At 38.3% G+C, this 14,355-nt stretch overlaps 1 protein-coding gene across 1 annotated transcript in view; it reads left to right on the forward strand.

Moving 5' to 3' along the window:
- Positions 1-14,355, forward strand: part of LOC140934554 (uncharacterized) — a 76,114-nt gene that overhangs the window by 52,803 nt on the left and 8,956 nt on the right. The window contains 15 exon segments of the mRNA XM_073384159.1: positions 376-502; positions 1,252-1,390; positions 2,102-2,424; positions 2,771-2,927; positions 3,627-3,907; positions 4,551-4,686; positions 5,920-6,236; positions 7,152-7,290; positions 7,843-8,156; positions 8,363-8,501; positions 9,435-9,620; positions 9,995-12,098; positions 12,501-13,080; positions 13,559-13,747; positions 14,178-14,303. Coding sequence (XP_073240260.1) covers positions 376-502; positions 1,252-1,390; positions 2,102-2,424; positions 2,771-2,927; positions 3,627-3,907; positions 4,551-4,686; positions 5,920-6,236; positions 7,152-7,290; positions 7,843-8,156; positions 8,363-8,501; positions 9,435-9,620; positions 9,995-12,098; positions 12,501-13,080; positions 13,559-13,747; positions 14,178-14,303 — 5,257 coding nt within the window.

Consider the following 14,355-nt stretch of genomic DNA (forward strand, 5'->3'; position numbering starts at 1 on the left):
CAATTTCCATAATCTTAAATCAAAGTCATTATATGACAGTTTTGTTTCTAAGATATCCAGTATACCAACAGCGCAAAAGAAATATAACGAAGCTTTCAGCACACACACATTTCAGTTGGACTGGGAAAAGATATATCTACTGCCCTTCAAAACAACATTGGATACTAAATTAAGAGAATTCCAATATAAGATATTAAACAGGATCTTATACACGAACAAGATGCTGTTTAAGTTCAAAAAAGTAGATTCTCCCTTGTGCGATTTTTGTGAAAAGGAGTTGGAGACCATAGAACATCTCTTTTTCCATTGTACAAAAGTAAGCATGTTTTGGAATGATTTAAAGTCTGTACTTGATTCTTTTAATATAACTATTAGGTTTGATATCATGAATGTCCTTTTTGGGATCTTAGATACAGATAATATAAGCATTCTAGTCAATTACATCATTCTTGAAAGCAAATATTTTATTTACCGCTGTAAGTTAAATAAGGGCTGTTTATGTGTAAGTCTGTTAGTCGATAAATTTAAAAAAACGTTTCAAACCGAACGTTTTATCGCGAAAAGAAACAACAAAATCCATTTCCATGATAAAAAATGGAAGCCGTTACTCCCATTAATACAACAGTAGTTATCCAAACCTCGTTTTTCTAATACTCCCTGTATTACTCTGTATTTTAAGTTCAAGTCGAATAAGTTATGTAAGCCTTGTAGTGTAGTGCAGCGTAGCTTTTTATTTATTTATTCTATTTTCTTTTTTTGTTTTTTTGTAATTAAGGTAGTTGTTGTAAATTTTGTAATGTTTGTATGTTTCGATCTGTATGTTGTTTGTACTATACCTGTAAAAAGAAAATAAATAAATAAAATACAAAAACAAAAAAAAAAGAGACTGGAGATGACCTTTTTGTGTTACAAACGTTCGTACTTTGCATGCGCAAACCAGTTTTATAAATACGAAAAGCAGGAAGCTTTGTAACAAACAAGGTCACCTTGAACCACGCATCTATTCAAAGACAAGAGCACTCAGATCACACTTATCTCTCGTCTTGTATTAAGTTGAGCTGTCAATCATATTCTCAATCACCCGTGGTTAAAAGAGTTAATTGTCTCGTATAAACTAAACATATCCTTTACTTTGGCTAACTGGTGTCGTGATCCACCATAGCTTGTTCTTAGCATAGCCCTTAACGTTATTATATCCCTTTATGGGTCCGTCAAAATTATCAGATGTTTTTTCCTGTTTTTCTATTTTAGATATTCTCTGCAAATGCTGACGGCTGGTCGGTTGTAAAACACAAACTGAAGAATATCACAAATGCGAGACACATTCGCTTGCATCCAAAAACATGGCATACTTGCGCATGCGTTAGGTTAGAGTTGTACGGGTGCAAAGGTAGGGAACTGCCAGTACTAGATTTCCGAGTTTCCTCGCCCTTTGTTGAAGCGTGAGGAAACAATGTTTTTTTCGCCACCCAAGTCTCTGAATATAGTTCTAGTGCTGGAGAGAGAAAGAGGGTGGACGCTAAAGAAAAATCATTTATCTGAAGAAAGAATTCAAAGAATATTTACACCTACCAGTTTTGCTATGACTTTTTTCATACTCTCTTGTTTCCACTTTGCTGTTCGTGTAATCCTATGTGAGAAAAAGAGGAAGAGAGAAAGAAATAGACTTAGCGCCCGTAATTTTAATATCGAGTCATTATGATCTCCAGGCAGCCAGACTCCCACCCGCAAAATGAGTCCAAGATGTTTTTGTCGTTAGCACCCATTGTATTTTTTGACTCAAAAACCCTGTTCTGTAGCTGAAGCGGTGTAAATGGTGCATTTCTTTCATGTATTTCATCTGTTGTTGTCTAGGCATCTTGTAGGTAGATAAGACTTTACGTATCGTTTTCTTGCGGAGTCGAATTTTCTGATGCAATCAAGAACGGCGTAGCTGAATTGGGAGCCTAGTGTTACCTGAAATACTTTCACTAGCTACCGTTTTGATTTACACTATGGAGGAACAACTCGAACCTTGTGTCCCTTAGTATTTTCCGCCACTCAGAGGGGCTTCTCACTGATTCGTTGCTTGATTTGATACTCTAACTCTATTGACTTCTAGTGTTTGACGAAAGCACTCTAACCTCTTTGGGAATGAGCGACCATACAATACCTGATAACAGCATCATTGCCTCAGACGTGTTTGAGACTAATGGACCGTGGATGGCGAGATTAGATAACGCCGAAGGCTGTTGGGTATTTCCCTCTGCCGAAAACTTTCTTCAAGTGGACTTGGGCAACGGTTTGGTGTTAGTAACTGGAGTCGCGACGCAGGGCTGTTATAATACACAGATTAGAGAATATGGATACGTGTTGGAATATAAACTATCATTTAGTGACGATGGAGCTGAATGGTATTACTACAAAGATGGAAATGTGCCTAAGGTATTTATGTTATTGTCCTCCTTGGGGCAGTTCTTTTAGTCTTGGGTCGATTTAATAAAACTTTTACAAGACTAATTTACAAGTGTAACCATTGTTTTAGGGTCTGAAAACATCTCACTTGGACTCTGAAGATGACTACCGCACAGGTTGTAAAAACTTCAGCCAGTGTCAATAACAGTCCTATCCAGGACTTTTAAGTTTAAACTCTCGGATCCAGACGATGATATGAAACCTATTAGTTTAGAACTAAATTGTTTCGTTTTCAGCTTTTCGTTTCAGATCAATTTTCAGTTTCATAAGAAATGTAAGCGGCATTACTATGTTCAATGCATTTGTTTTCAATTAGGTTTTCCATGGTAATACCCTGAACGAACAAAAGCTCCCTGTGCGACACGTCTTTATGCGGGCTCTCTATACACGTTACGTGAAGTTCCAAGTAACTCGATCTGTCAGAAATTATCATCGACCATCGCTCAGAGTTGAAATATACGGCAAAACAGCAGGTGAGATAATATGATGCAGACCTGAAATACTCTTCCTACATGAATTAAAATAGAACCAGTAACAACGTCAACTACTCATGCCCAGTTTATTATGTTAATGATACATCATACAGCAAAACGTGTATTTACAGGTATTGATCAACCTTTAGGAATGGCCAAATGATCGCTTAGTACAGATTGATCGTTTTGTGGAAGTGAAAACAATGAAAGTAACATGATTGGACGTTGCCAATTGACTGTTGAATGCAGGCTCGCCAAGCTTGTCATTTTCCAAACGACAAGGATACTTGAAGAAAACACCTAAAATGGTTGGATTCGATTGAACGAAATTTGAATCCTACTCACGAGAGATCATTCAATCCAAATTCAGACTGTAAAATTTGAACGTGTTTGGAAAAAGAAGGAAATTCAATGGCTGGGTTTAAAAAATCTCCCAAAGCGGAGAGTTTATTATGGATTCTCACGAAGAACGCCTCTACCTGCAACCATACAAAACTCACGTTAATCGCAGATTTTCAAAAGGGTACGCTGTGTTCGCTTTTCCGCCGAAAACAGTTAAATTTTGCAAACTTGTTCTAACCGTTGAAACATTAAATATTTTTCAACGCTCTTTTTGGTGCCAGGTCCCTGCTGATTAGAAAAAAGCTAATACAGGATTATTAACTAAATTTTTGCTTTTTTGACATTTTCTATAAAAAGTGGGCAAGTTTCTTGAGGCGTCCAACTTTACAATCATTGCTTCAAGTTCGAGATATCCAACGAGTGCACAAGACAGCCTACTAGGCCGTAACAAGACCTGGTGCGCTGAATTTGATGACGTCATGCAGTTCCTTGAAATAGACTTGAAGCAAAGCAGTCATGTGACGGAAATATTAATGCAAGGTGCTGTTAATGAAGAAGCCTGGGTAGAGAACTTTACAATGTCTTACGGATACTCCGGTGAGGTGTGGACGAATTATAAGGAAGGTAGCGTCATCAAGGTAAAATTTAATTAGAGAAGTGTTAGTTGTACGCTGTATCGATTCAAGAAAATGATGTTATAGAGCTGCAACCTAACACACTTGAACACAGTTTCAATTATAATAGAGCTAAAATTGTGGTTATGTGGCCCGTCAGATTTCTTTGTTAGGTGTTTTGGACTTGACCTTGCGCCAGTTCAAAATCTAGCATTCGTTGTATTTTGAACGAACTTTAGTTAACAACAAAAACGTCCCATAAATTTAATAAGTTACAAATTGTGAACAAAAAACAAAAGACTTTGTACTTTCAGGGGGCTTCCTGCAGACACTGCAGAACAGTTGTTTTCCTACGGATTAACAAAACAGTGGAACAATAGATTGGACTGTATTCATGTGCATGTAAATTTGAAAGACAGCGATCCGCCTTATAACAGGTTTCCCACGAATTGAATGAAGGTGTGATTTCCAATGCTTGAAAATTATCTATATCTGTTATGTGGCGATAAAGTTGTAAAAGAAAGGTGCCTCTCTGTCTAATTTGTAGTTAGACACTTTTTTTTAAAATTTGTAGTTTAAATAGGCATAATCATTGAAATGTCGTGAAAGGCCAAAATCTTTTCTTTTAACCAAAACATTATTTTGCTTTTGTCACCTTTCCATCTAGGTTTTTCAGGGAAATAACAACAGCTTTTCTATTGTTAGACAACAATTCGCAAAACAAGTGTTGGCTCGATACATTAGAATTCACCCGGTCAGCTGGTCTAGCCATATTTGCATGCGCGTGGATTTGCTTAGTGCAGGTATAGATACCAATTTTTATTGCACCGTATATCACAATCATAAGTAGTGAAATTTGTTCATTCAACTCCCTATTGACATTGACCTCTCTTAGACCCCACCAAAGCCAAATTATTTAGCGGGACTTTATTCACCCTAAAGTGAAAACGTTGACAAAGATGTATAAAGCAACTAGACTCTTTGCATTACACTCTTTGAATTTTTCTCCGAGAAATAAACTTCTTTTCGTTGAAAAGGATTTTCGCCCAAGCAAACCTTTTCTTGACAAATGGCGCCGGCACTTGAGACAAACTTTAAACAAACTTTCGAAAGGTTTAAGAACTTAAACTTTGAATTGTGGAAATGACAACCTTAGCTTTCAATTGCTTTGCTTAACTTCTGAAAATTTTCTAGTTTGACCGCGGTGAACCTTGAGCCAGTCCCTGCTGTTTTTCAGACATTTTCTTTGATCCTTTGAGGAGGAAGGGTGGCGCAGCGGTGAGAGGACTCGACTGGGTTCGAATCCCGCCTTATGTGGGTGGAGTTTGTATTGGTTCCTCTCCGGGTACTCCGGTTTTCCACTCCCTTAAATCGAAATTTCAAATTGATACGGAATGCGGAAGAAGAGTCACTCCGTGGATGTCCTAGGACTTAATTAATTAATTAATTAATTAATTAATTAATCAAAGTTATTAATTAATTATTTAATTTATTTATTAAAGTAATCGATTTATCTATTTAAATTAATTGGTTAATTTAACAAATAAATTAATTTATGAGTGGAATTAATTAATCTTAATTATATTATCTAGTGAAGTGATTGATTAATTTGAAATGTAGCTCACTCAAAATAATTAGTTAATGACGCGGACACCTCTTTAAGACTAAAGGTCTGATTGACACCTTGGGCTCTTTTTTTCTTCTGTCATGACACAGTAGAGATTCTGACGGAGGTTTGTCCTCTATTTGATCCCCAAACTTGGCCGCAAGTTGCAATTTGGAACTAATTTGACGCCGTAAACTTCGATTTACCAGATAAGAAACACCCGCTCTAAACGTACACGATTCCCTAATATCCCTGCACAATTGCATCTAATCTACTCTAAAAAAGCTGAGATATAAGCAATTCAAAAGACTTGTATAAATAAATGAATTAATTAATTAATATCAAAGTGTAAATGACGTTCACGATATTAATGATACTGGTAGTAACAAAAGAGTATACATCATTGGTTATAATTTGTTGGCAATTTTAGGTTACAGTTTGCCCCTGGGAATTCAGAAACTAAAGCTCAACGATTCGGCCATGACAGCATCCAGCCACGCTGGACCAGGATGCGAGCCTTGGAGGGCGCGATTGGATGTTGGCTTTCAGAGCGAAGCTTGGCGCGCTGGAGAAGACAATATTAACCAATACTTACAGATTGACTTGGGAATTCAATACAATATTACCAAAGTAGCCACACAAGGGAGACATATGACAGGCGGCAGCTGCTGGGTGACGCGTTATAATGTGTCCCACAGCCTCGATGGGTCTACCTGGGGTCTGTACATGGAAGATACAGTAGTGAGGGTACTGCGTCTCATTTCCTTTGTTCGACCCGAGTCCCGTGTTAACCCCAAACACATTTAGTACAAAGAATTGCACGCTAGGCCATTTTCGCGTTTCAAATAACTCCCACTTTCAAAGCGAGGCCAAGGGCAAAACTTTTCTTCTAAAAATGAATATGATTTGCATTAGAATAAAATAATGATTACAAGGCTTCACACTACACTGAGTTTTCAAATAGAAGGTTGGAGTTACTCGGAAATGGCCTCTTCGGTCATGTTCCGTAAGTCGAAAGTAAAATAATTGCACAGTGAAAATCCAGCTAAAAGCTCGACAGTTATAACCACTGGTTCCCACTTTGGTTTTAACTCTAGTCAAAAAGTTGAGGTAATGTAAAGAATTAATTTGACGGGACAAGTCGCCTTTCTTACGTAACAACGACAAAATCACGTACTGTACATATACAGGTACATGTTACAAGAACGGGTGGTAGCAGAACTTTACATCATTACATTGCACCGTACGCACGCAAGTAATTTTACAGGCTTTGTTTCAAACTTCCACCGGTACACGAACAAAAAGATTCGAAACCAATTTTTTTTGTATAGATAAAAAAAGCACAACCATTTATTTACTTCAAGACATTTATTGCACTAACTATAAAGAATCAATTACAAAATTTTAAACAACAATAATAGTAAAAAGAAAGAAAAAAGGGAAAAGTAATTCATACTCACAATTATATACAACGTACATTGCTCAATTAAATACGTTGCAGCCAAAAACAGCGGCGCAATTGTTGAAAGCGGCTTATTTTACAAATAGTAAATTTAAAAGCACAACCATGCACAGTCACTGGTGATGTTAGTGATCATCTTATTTATTTTAATGTGCTGTGAAAGTCGCCTAACGTCATAAATTGTGTGCTTTTTTTCCCAGACATTCCTTGCAAACTCTGATGACCACAGTATATCTACACAGGAGCTAAACCCCGAAATAGACGCGCGTTACGTTCGGCTCACTCCTGTCACATGGTATAATCATGTATGCATGAAGGTGGAGTTATTTGGTTATAAAGGTATGAGTATTAGAAATTTGTCAAAGGGTTTGTCTTGTATATCTGATAAACATATCAATGTACTCACTTAAAAGCTAATCCAAGAGTCACCTTTCGTAAAATGACGTCAAGCAATCAAAGGACTTTTGATTTCACGTGCTATAAAAGTCAACTATCTTAGTCAATCAATCCGCCTGCTCTAGCTTGCATTTGATCATACCTGAAACATCAGGGGTTGAGCGTATGTCATATGAACCTGAATGTCCATGCAGTTGCTTCAGCCCCCAGGTACGTATAGTTAGTGGAGAGCCAAGTGCACTGGACAGATGTCCATGATTTGTTTGATAAGCCCGCACTTTACATGAAGCAGTTCCCTGGGCAATAAATGCGCATCCTGTAAAGAATTGATGAGGCTGACTGTGATCATCTTAACAGTATTTTTGTTGTGTAATGAAGAATGATACATTGAGCTTTATGAACCTACATGTGCTGCAGCTTCGGCGATGTTATTTCACAAAAACAGGTACTTTGACGCCAACATGTTTTTCGAAGCTAATATATTTCTCAATTCAGTTTGCAGTTTTCCGCTCGGTGCAAATAATTATCAATTAGGGAATGAGTCCTTTTCCGCCTCCAGCTTTAACTTGGAAAGCAAGCCTTGGGCCGCGCGACTTAACCGCGTGGTTGGCAGTGGGGCCTGGTGTGCAGAAAATAATGCAATAGGAGAATATCTCGAGATCGATCTTGTGCAAATTCTTCACGTGACTGGAATAGCAACTCAGGGCGAGCACGCGCAAAGAGGAAACTGGGTTACCGAGTATACATTATGGTACCGACAACATGGTAACAGCCCTTTGGCTCCATATACAGCTGGTGAAACGACTAAGGTATAGTGAAACATGAAAAAGCCATTTTAGAAATGTAGTTGGGGTAACTCTGCCTTCATTGACTCAATCACAACATCTATACCTTTCCTAGAAGACTTATCCCTTTTACTCACTGGTTAGCTCTGGTTGCTAAGGGTAGCTTAATATCCAAGAAAAAAGGCTAACTCTATTTGCATGCATGTTATTTGTTGACGACTTAACACTAGGTTTTCACTGGAAACAGTGACCAGTTTACTGCGGTCAAACACATGCTTGAAGATCCCAAAAAGATGAGATTTCTCAGATTTGTGGTGATATCCTGGCATGGAGCAATTTGCATGAGAGTGGAAGTGCTCGGATGTAAAGGTGGGGTGTTGTTCATTTTATTCTGTAAACTGAATACTGCGTTTCCACTCGAGTTCGTTAAGAAAGTGAGACTCCCGAGGAAACACTTGCTGCACAAGCTAATACAAAATAAATTGATGTCTTCATCGTGTATTAAAATCATTTACAACGCCGCGGAGCTTTTTTTTACTAAGAAAATTGCACTACGCCTGGGGTTGCTTTCCAGAATGAAGAGTGGAGGAAAAATTATGCTTTAAAAACGGTCGAATAAACTTAAAGCCCAGGTTTTGTTAGAAAGTATTTGCTGTTCATGTTTTCAACGTGAAAGAAACTCCTCTTTTAATCAACTATATAATGTACTATCTAATAGTCTCCTTTCTCTGCCAGCTAAAAGTCGAGGAGTTGTAGTTGAAAAAATGTATTTCGCTCTACTTGAGCAAAAAAGATATTTTTTACTTAAAAGAAATAAACAAATATTCGTGCCTCAATAAGTGACACCCTAATGGCATGAAGAATGCTTTGTCACTTCTTTAATAGCAGAACTTGTGACTGTTTTCCCTATCTACACATTCAACATTTGCCTTGAATTCCATCAATTTATATAAGCTGAGAGCTTATTTCGACTTTAGTTCTTTTGAATAAGTATATTTCTTATGGTTTCTTGAAAAGAGCAACCTTGAGAAGGACCTACGTTAGTGACAAATTAAGTTGTGGAATCTTCAATCAAAGCTAAATCCCATTCTGTAGGTTCTGGTTAAAGCGTTGAACACGAGAAAGCATAGCTCAAAAATGCGCATTACACAAAGAAGAGCCCAAATGCCAGCAAATCTTGTTCGTTTGACTCTTTCTAAAGTTACTTAACACTCTCATTAACCTAAAACTACGAATTACTTATTACGCCTGTTTGTTTGTGTGTTTTTATTATTCTTTTCTTCCTTTTTACATTTTGTTCAGCTACACCTGTAAATGGAGGATACACCGAATGGTCAGTTTGGTCAGCGTGTAGTGTCTCGTGCGCAGGTGGTATTCGACATAGAGAGCGGAACTGCACAAACCCCAAACCACAAAATGGTGGGAAGAAATGTTCTCTACTTGGTATCGATAAAGAAGTGGAACCTTGTAACACATATCTCTGTCCAGGTGAGACTTCCTGCAGCCAATGATAGCTCAGTTGGTTAGAGCCCCGAGCCGATAGTCAGTCACGATAGTCACGGGTACTACTCCCTGTGAAGTCATTTTTTAAGACTCTATTTTGCAATTGTATAAAACTGCGCTTAAACAATAAGTTTCCCCTTTTTCCATTTCATTCCGTTTTATTTCATGTAATTCATGCATGATTTTCCTCGTAAACGTCATTCCATGACATGAAACTTAGAGGTGAAAACAAGGAAATGTAAACGTTACACTTAAAGTAGACATCTACCATCGGTCCCAGACCGTTACGGAGATTGGGAGAAACTGTCCAGAAGTATGAAAAGACGTAATCCACCTTCTCTGACACATTTTTATTGCAGCACTCAAAATGAAGACCCCATCTGTTGTCAAACGAAACACTTTGTTTGCTTTGACAATCGACAATTGCACTGGAATTAAGATGCGGCTGGATTTTGGAGACTGTAACGTTATAAACACTTCTCTTTGCTCCGTTGAACACATTTACAATGTTACTGGATTTTTAGAAGTAATTCTTCAGCCAAAGAACCATTCCATCACACGACACCTTATTCGTGTTCAAGATCCTGTCCAAGGCTTCCAAGTAATCAAAATAGGTAAGGCGATTATCCTAGGGAATGAGTTGGTGATTCACTGGAAGCTGGACTTTGGTACTCCTGTCTTTATAACTCTCGATTATGGGGACAATACAACATATAACGCAGCTTTTAGTGGGGTATTGGGAACGATGCAGGGAAACAATTCTCACATCTATAAATCAACGGGTATATATTCCATCAAAACGTTGGCGCGGAATGAACTAAGTAACATTACGGTTATTGAGAGTGTCAGCGTGGAAATTTCCGTTACTGTTTCTTGCCTCCTTATACAGAATCTCGGTCCTTTCGTCAAAATCTATCAGAAAGATGTGCTTAACATAACGGTACAAATACTTAACGGATCTAATGCAGAGTTTCTGTTCGTCATGGGTGATGGTTCCAATGTCACGCAGTCATCAACAGAATTACTCTACCAATATGATGAAAGTGGCGTGCGAAACATTACTGTTGTCGCTTACAATAATGTTAGTTCGGTTCAAATAAAAAGAACAATCAACATACATAAGATAAACCTTATTAAAAATTGTACTCTTCATATTTCACCAGTTAATGTTTTTGAAATGGCACTTATGAGTTTAAATGTCTCTGAGGGATTTCCTTATCAATGTCTTTGGGATTTTGGAGATGGACGTTTTGATCAAACCACTTCATTCGACAACACGTCATCCATTTACCATCTGTACGAATTCGTTGGAGTCTTCAATGTTGTTGTGAACTGTTCCAACAACTTGGGACATGCAATTCAAACAGCGCTAGTTGCCGTCCAAGAGCCAATAAAGAATGTATCTTTTACGAATGATGGTCCTAAACCGATTGACCGTTCAGTGACGTTCAATGTCTTCTCTGAAAATAAAGGGACAAATTCTTGTTATATTCTTGATCTTGGAGATGGGACTGTGTTGGGGTATGGTCACGATCATTGCAGTCATGAGACCGTGCCAATCCACTTCCAACATTTCGATGAGAAGGTTTTTCCCTTCCGTTACAACTACTCCTCATTGGGTCGTTACAATGTAAGATTGAAAGCCTGGAACCTGGTCTCAGCCTACGACATTCATGACATCGCGGTTATTGTTAAGATACCTTGTAATTTGCCAACAGTAAAGGTGCCGGAGTTTGACAAAGACATCAATTTTCGCCCTGTTTTCACGCCATCACAGACACTCCGTTTTACTGTTTTTATTAAAATTGATTGCCGAGCAACTGATGAAAGGGATGTAGAGTGGACTGCTTCGCTCGTTTCACCAGCCTCTAAGGATAAACTTGGATATGACATTGATCTCAACTCGGATAACAGAAAGCTCGAGGAATTAACTATAAAGGAAAGGACCTTAACTTATGGTGTCTATCTGATATCCTGCAATGTCAGTATGGTTGGGCAAATGGGAGTGTATAGTGTCCAGGAGGGATTCGTTGAGGTAGTAGGTAATCCTTTAATTCCTTTAATCGATGGAGGAAGCCTCATTGTAAGAGGCTTTGACAAACCTTGCACATTTGACGGCTCAGGCTCTCATGATCCTGACGAATTCCAGTCTGGTTTTTCATACTTCTGGCTCTGCCAAAATGCGTCCCTGGAGATTCCAACAGAAATAGCATCATTAAGTAGTGAAGCTTCTCTTTCAAGCGTTCCAGTTTTCAATGAAAAACTGTTTTGCGGTGGATCTGGAAGAGGAATTTTGATGAAAGGTGGATCTTCCATTGGAATAAACACTGGCAATCTTCAACCGTACTTTTCGTATGCAGTCACGCTTTTTGTGGCCAAGACCGTGAACAGACATTTTCGAGTCGCCAGTGTTACTCAAGTGGTAAATATTGTTGACGGAGACCCACCGGACATCAAAATTAGGTATGGAGAGAGTTACTATCATTTACTACTGAGGGCCTAGAAATAATTAATTGAAAATAAATATCGTTTAAGATACACTTGTTATGATTTGTTGGCCTCTGTACTCTCCTTAACAGTATTGTCGGCTGAGAAAACATGTTGTAAAGGGCATGTACTATGTAGCTCACATTAACTTAGTTTGGCCCTTCTTTAGCCTCTTAACGGCAATTTGATTGTAACTGTTGGTTTAGGAAATGCTACTATTAACGTAATGTTAGATTGCTTGTCACCCAACAACAGCTTTTTCTTTGTAATAGACAGAAACGTACAGGAACTTCTTGGTTTTATTTAATTGCATGATCACTTATAGTGAGACAAGCTAAACCGTTTAACATTTAGACGATGATCTCTTTTGGGGGGTAGGTGTAAGAGAAATTGTGGCTCTTCAATAAACCCATCAGAGGGCGTTCTTTTGGAAGCTTCCACGGAATCAGAAGCGCTTACTAATCTACGATACAACTGGCATCTGTACGAGCGAGTCGACCATGGGAACACTTTTGATTGGAAGGAGGTCAAAGTCACAGATTTAACAAATATGCATCAGCTGTTCATACGAGATCACACGCTTAACCCTGATCGTTCTTACAAAGTAACTGTCATAGGGCAGGTTCATGGGAGAAACGATGGCTACAGTGAAAAATTCTTGACTGTCAACATTCCTCCACGCTATGGGAGATGCAGCGCGGACAAAAGAAGTGGTTATTCCTATGAAACAGTTTTTAACATTATGTGTGAAGGGTGGGTTGATGACGACCTTCCACTTTCTTACGAGTTTCAGTATCAGAACCGTTACGGAGTAGTTTTTCTGCTACACTATGGGACATCATCTGTTTTCTCTACCAGTCTTCCTGTTGGGGATGCAGAAGCTAATTTTACCCTGGATTTTCGGGTTAAGATTTGTGATACGCATGGAACATACAACATTACCAGTGTCGATGTTCAGGTAAATGTCAAGCTTGATGCAAGCGTTTGTGTAAGGCATAATATTTGTCTGTGCTTTGCGAATTTGTTGATAATTTATGACACAAAATTTTTGGGACAACTTTCAAACCGACGTAAATGAGCCATTTGAATCATATTTATTAAAAGGTACATTCATAAAAAAAAAACAATATCAAGAATTAAGGTCAGCAAATATTGTACGTGCTCTAGGAATGTATGTGTTAGGTATCGTTAATAATTATGGTTAATGCTATCTCCAGGTAGGCGTTTTTCAAATCATTTTACATCGCAAGAGAATTTCCCTAACAATTCTTCCTGTGGCCGTATCTTTTTTATGTTTTAAAGACTCTACCATAATTCACGTAGCGTTCCTAAGGTTAATTCTACCTTAAGAGCAGCAAATTTACGTTTATCATGATGAGTTTTTAGGCTGATGTAAAGAAGGAAAAACGACAAGTAATATCTTAATTTCTTTTTAGGTTCTCCTCAGTGAAACACGACAAGAGGAAACATTTTCAGAGTTGGAAAAATCTATAACAGATTCATTGCCACACTTGTTTCTAATAGGCAAGACGCAGGAGGCCGTTCCTAAAGCCAATGTCATTGCCTCGGTTCTTAACTCTTATGCCTTGCAGAACGGGTCGGCTGGAATGCAGGAACGACAAAAGGTAATAATATCTTTAAACTATGTTCTTTGCCATGTACTAGTAGTCAAATGCTTGAAGTGGTGTGCCCAAATGTCAATTGCTCCAATCAGCGCCCCTTTCAAATAAGCGTCCCCTCGCTCGTCGAATTGGTTTCCCCTTTCAAATAATCGTTCCCTTCAGAATCACTATCCCCCTCTCATCTCAAGAAAATAAAACAATGCAAGAGAAATCAAGCAATCAGCAACACGAACAGCAAAGAAGTCTGTCAGCCACTTGCAGATTTTCGCAGGTTTTGTGGATGTAATTCTCGGCAGAATAACGTACTATTTTAAAAACCTCAAACCTTTTTTGACGAATCATGTTTTATTGGTGTGAACAAGGCTAAGTTCCCCTGTAAACCAATATATTATCATTTTTAGTATGTCTTCACATGTTTATTCTATTTTGGTAGATGAGGACAGAACTCGGAAACATCCTCGCTTCACAAGAAATGTTATCGTTATTTGATGTCAAGCAGATCGGATCGGCCCTGGGAGAAGTCAGCGAAATTGCAGACGAAGTTCCTGTAGACATGCAGGTACTTGTGGCTTCTTTTTAGTTCATACTCAAGGTAGAAAACCGATCGGTGT

The sequence above is a fragment of the Porites lutea genome, chromosome 4 (genome assembly GCF_958299795.1).
Source record: "Porites lutea chromosome 4, jaPorLute2.1, whole genome shotgun sequence".
In the NCBI taxonomy this organism is placed as follows: domain Eukaryota; kingdom Metazoa; phylum Cnidaria; class Anthozoa; order Scleractinia; family Poritidae; genus Porites; species Porites lutea.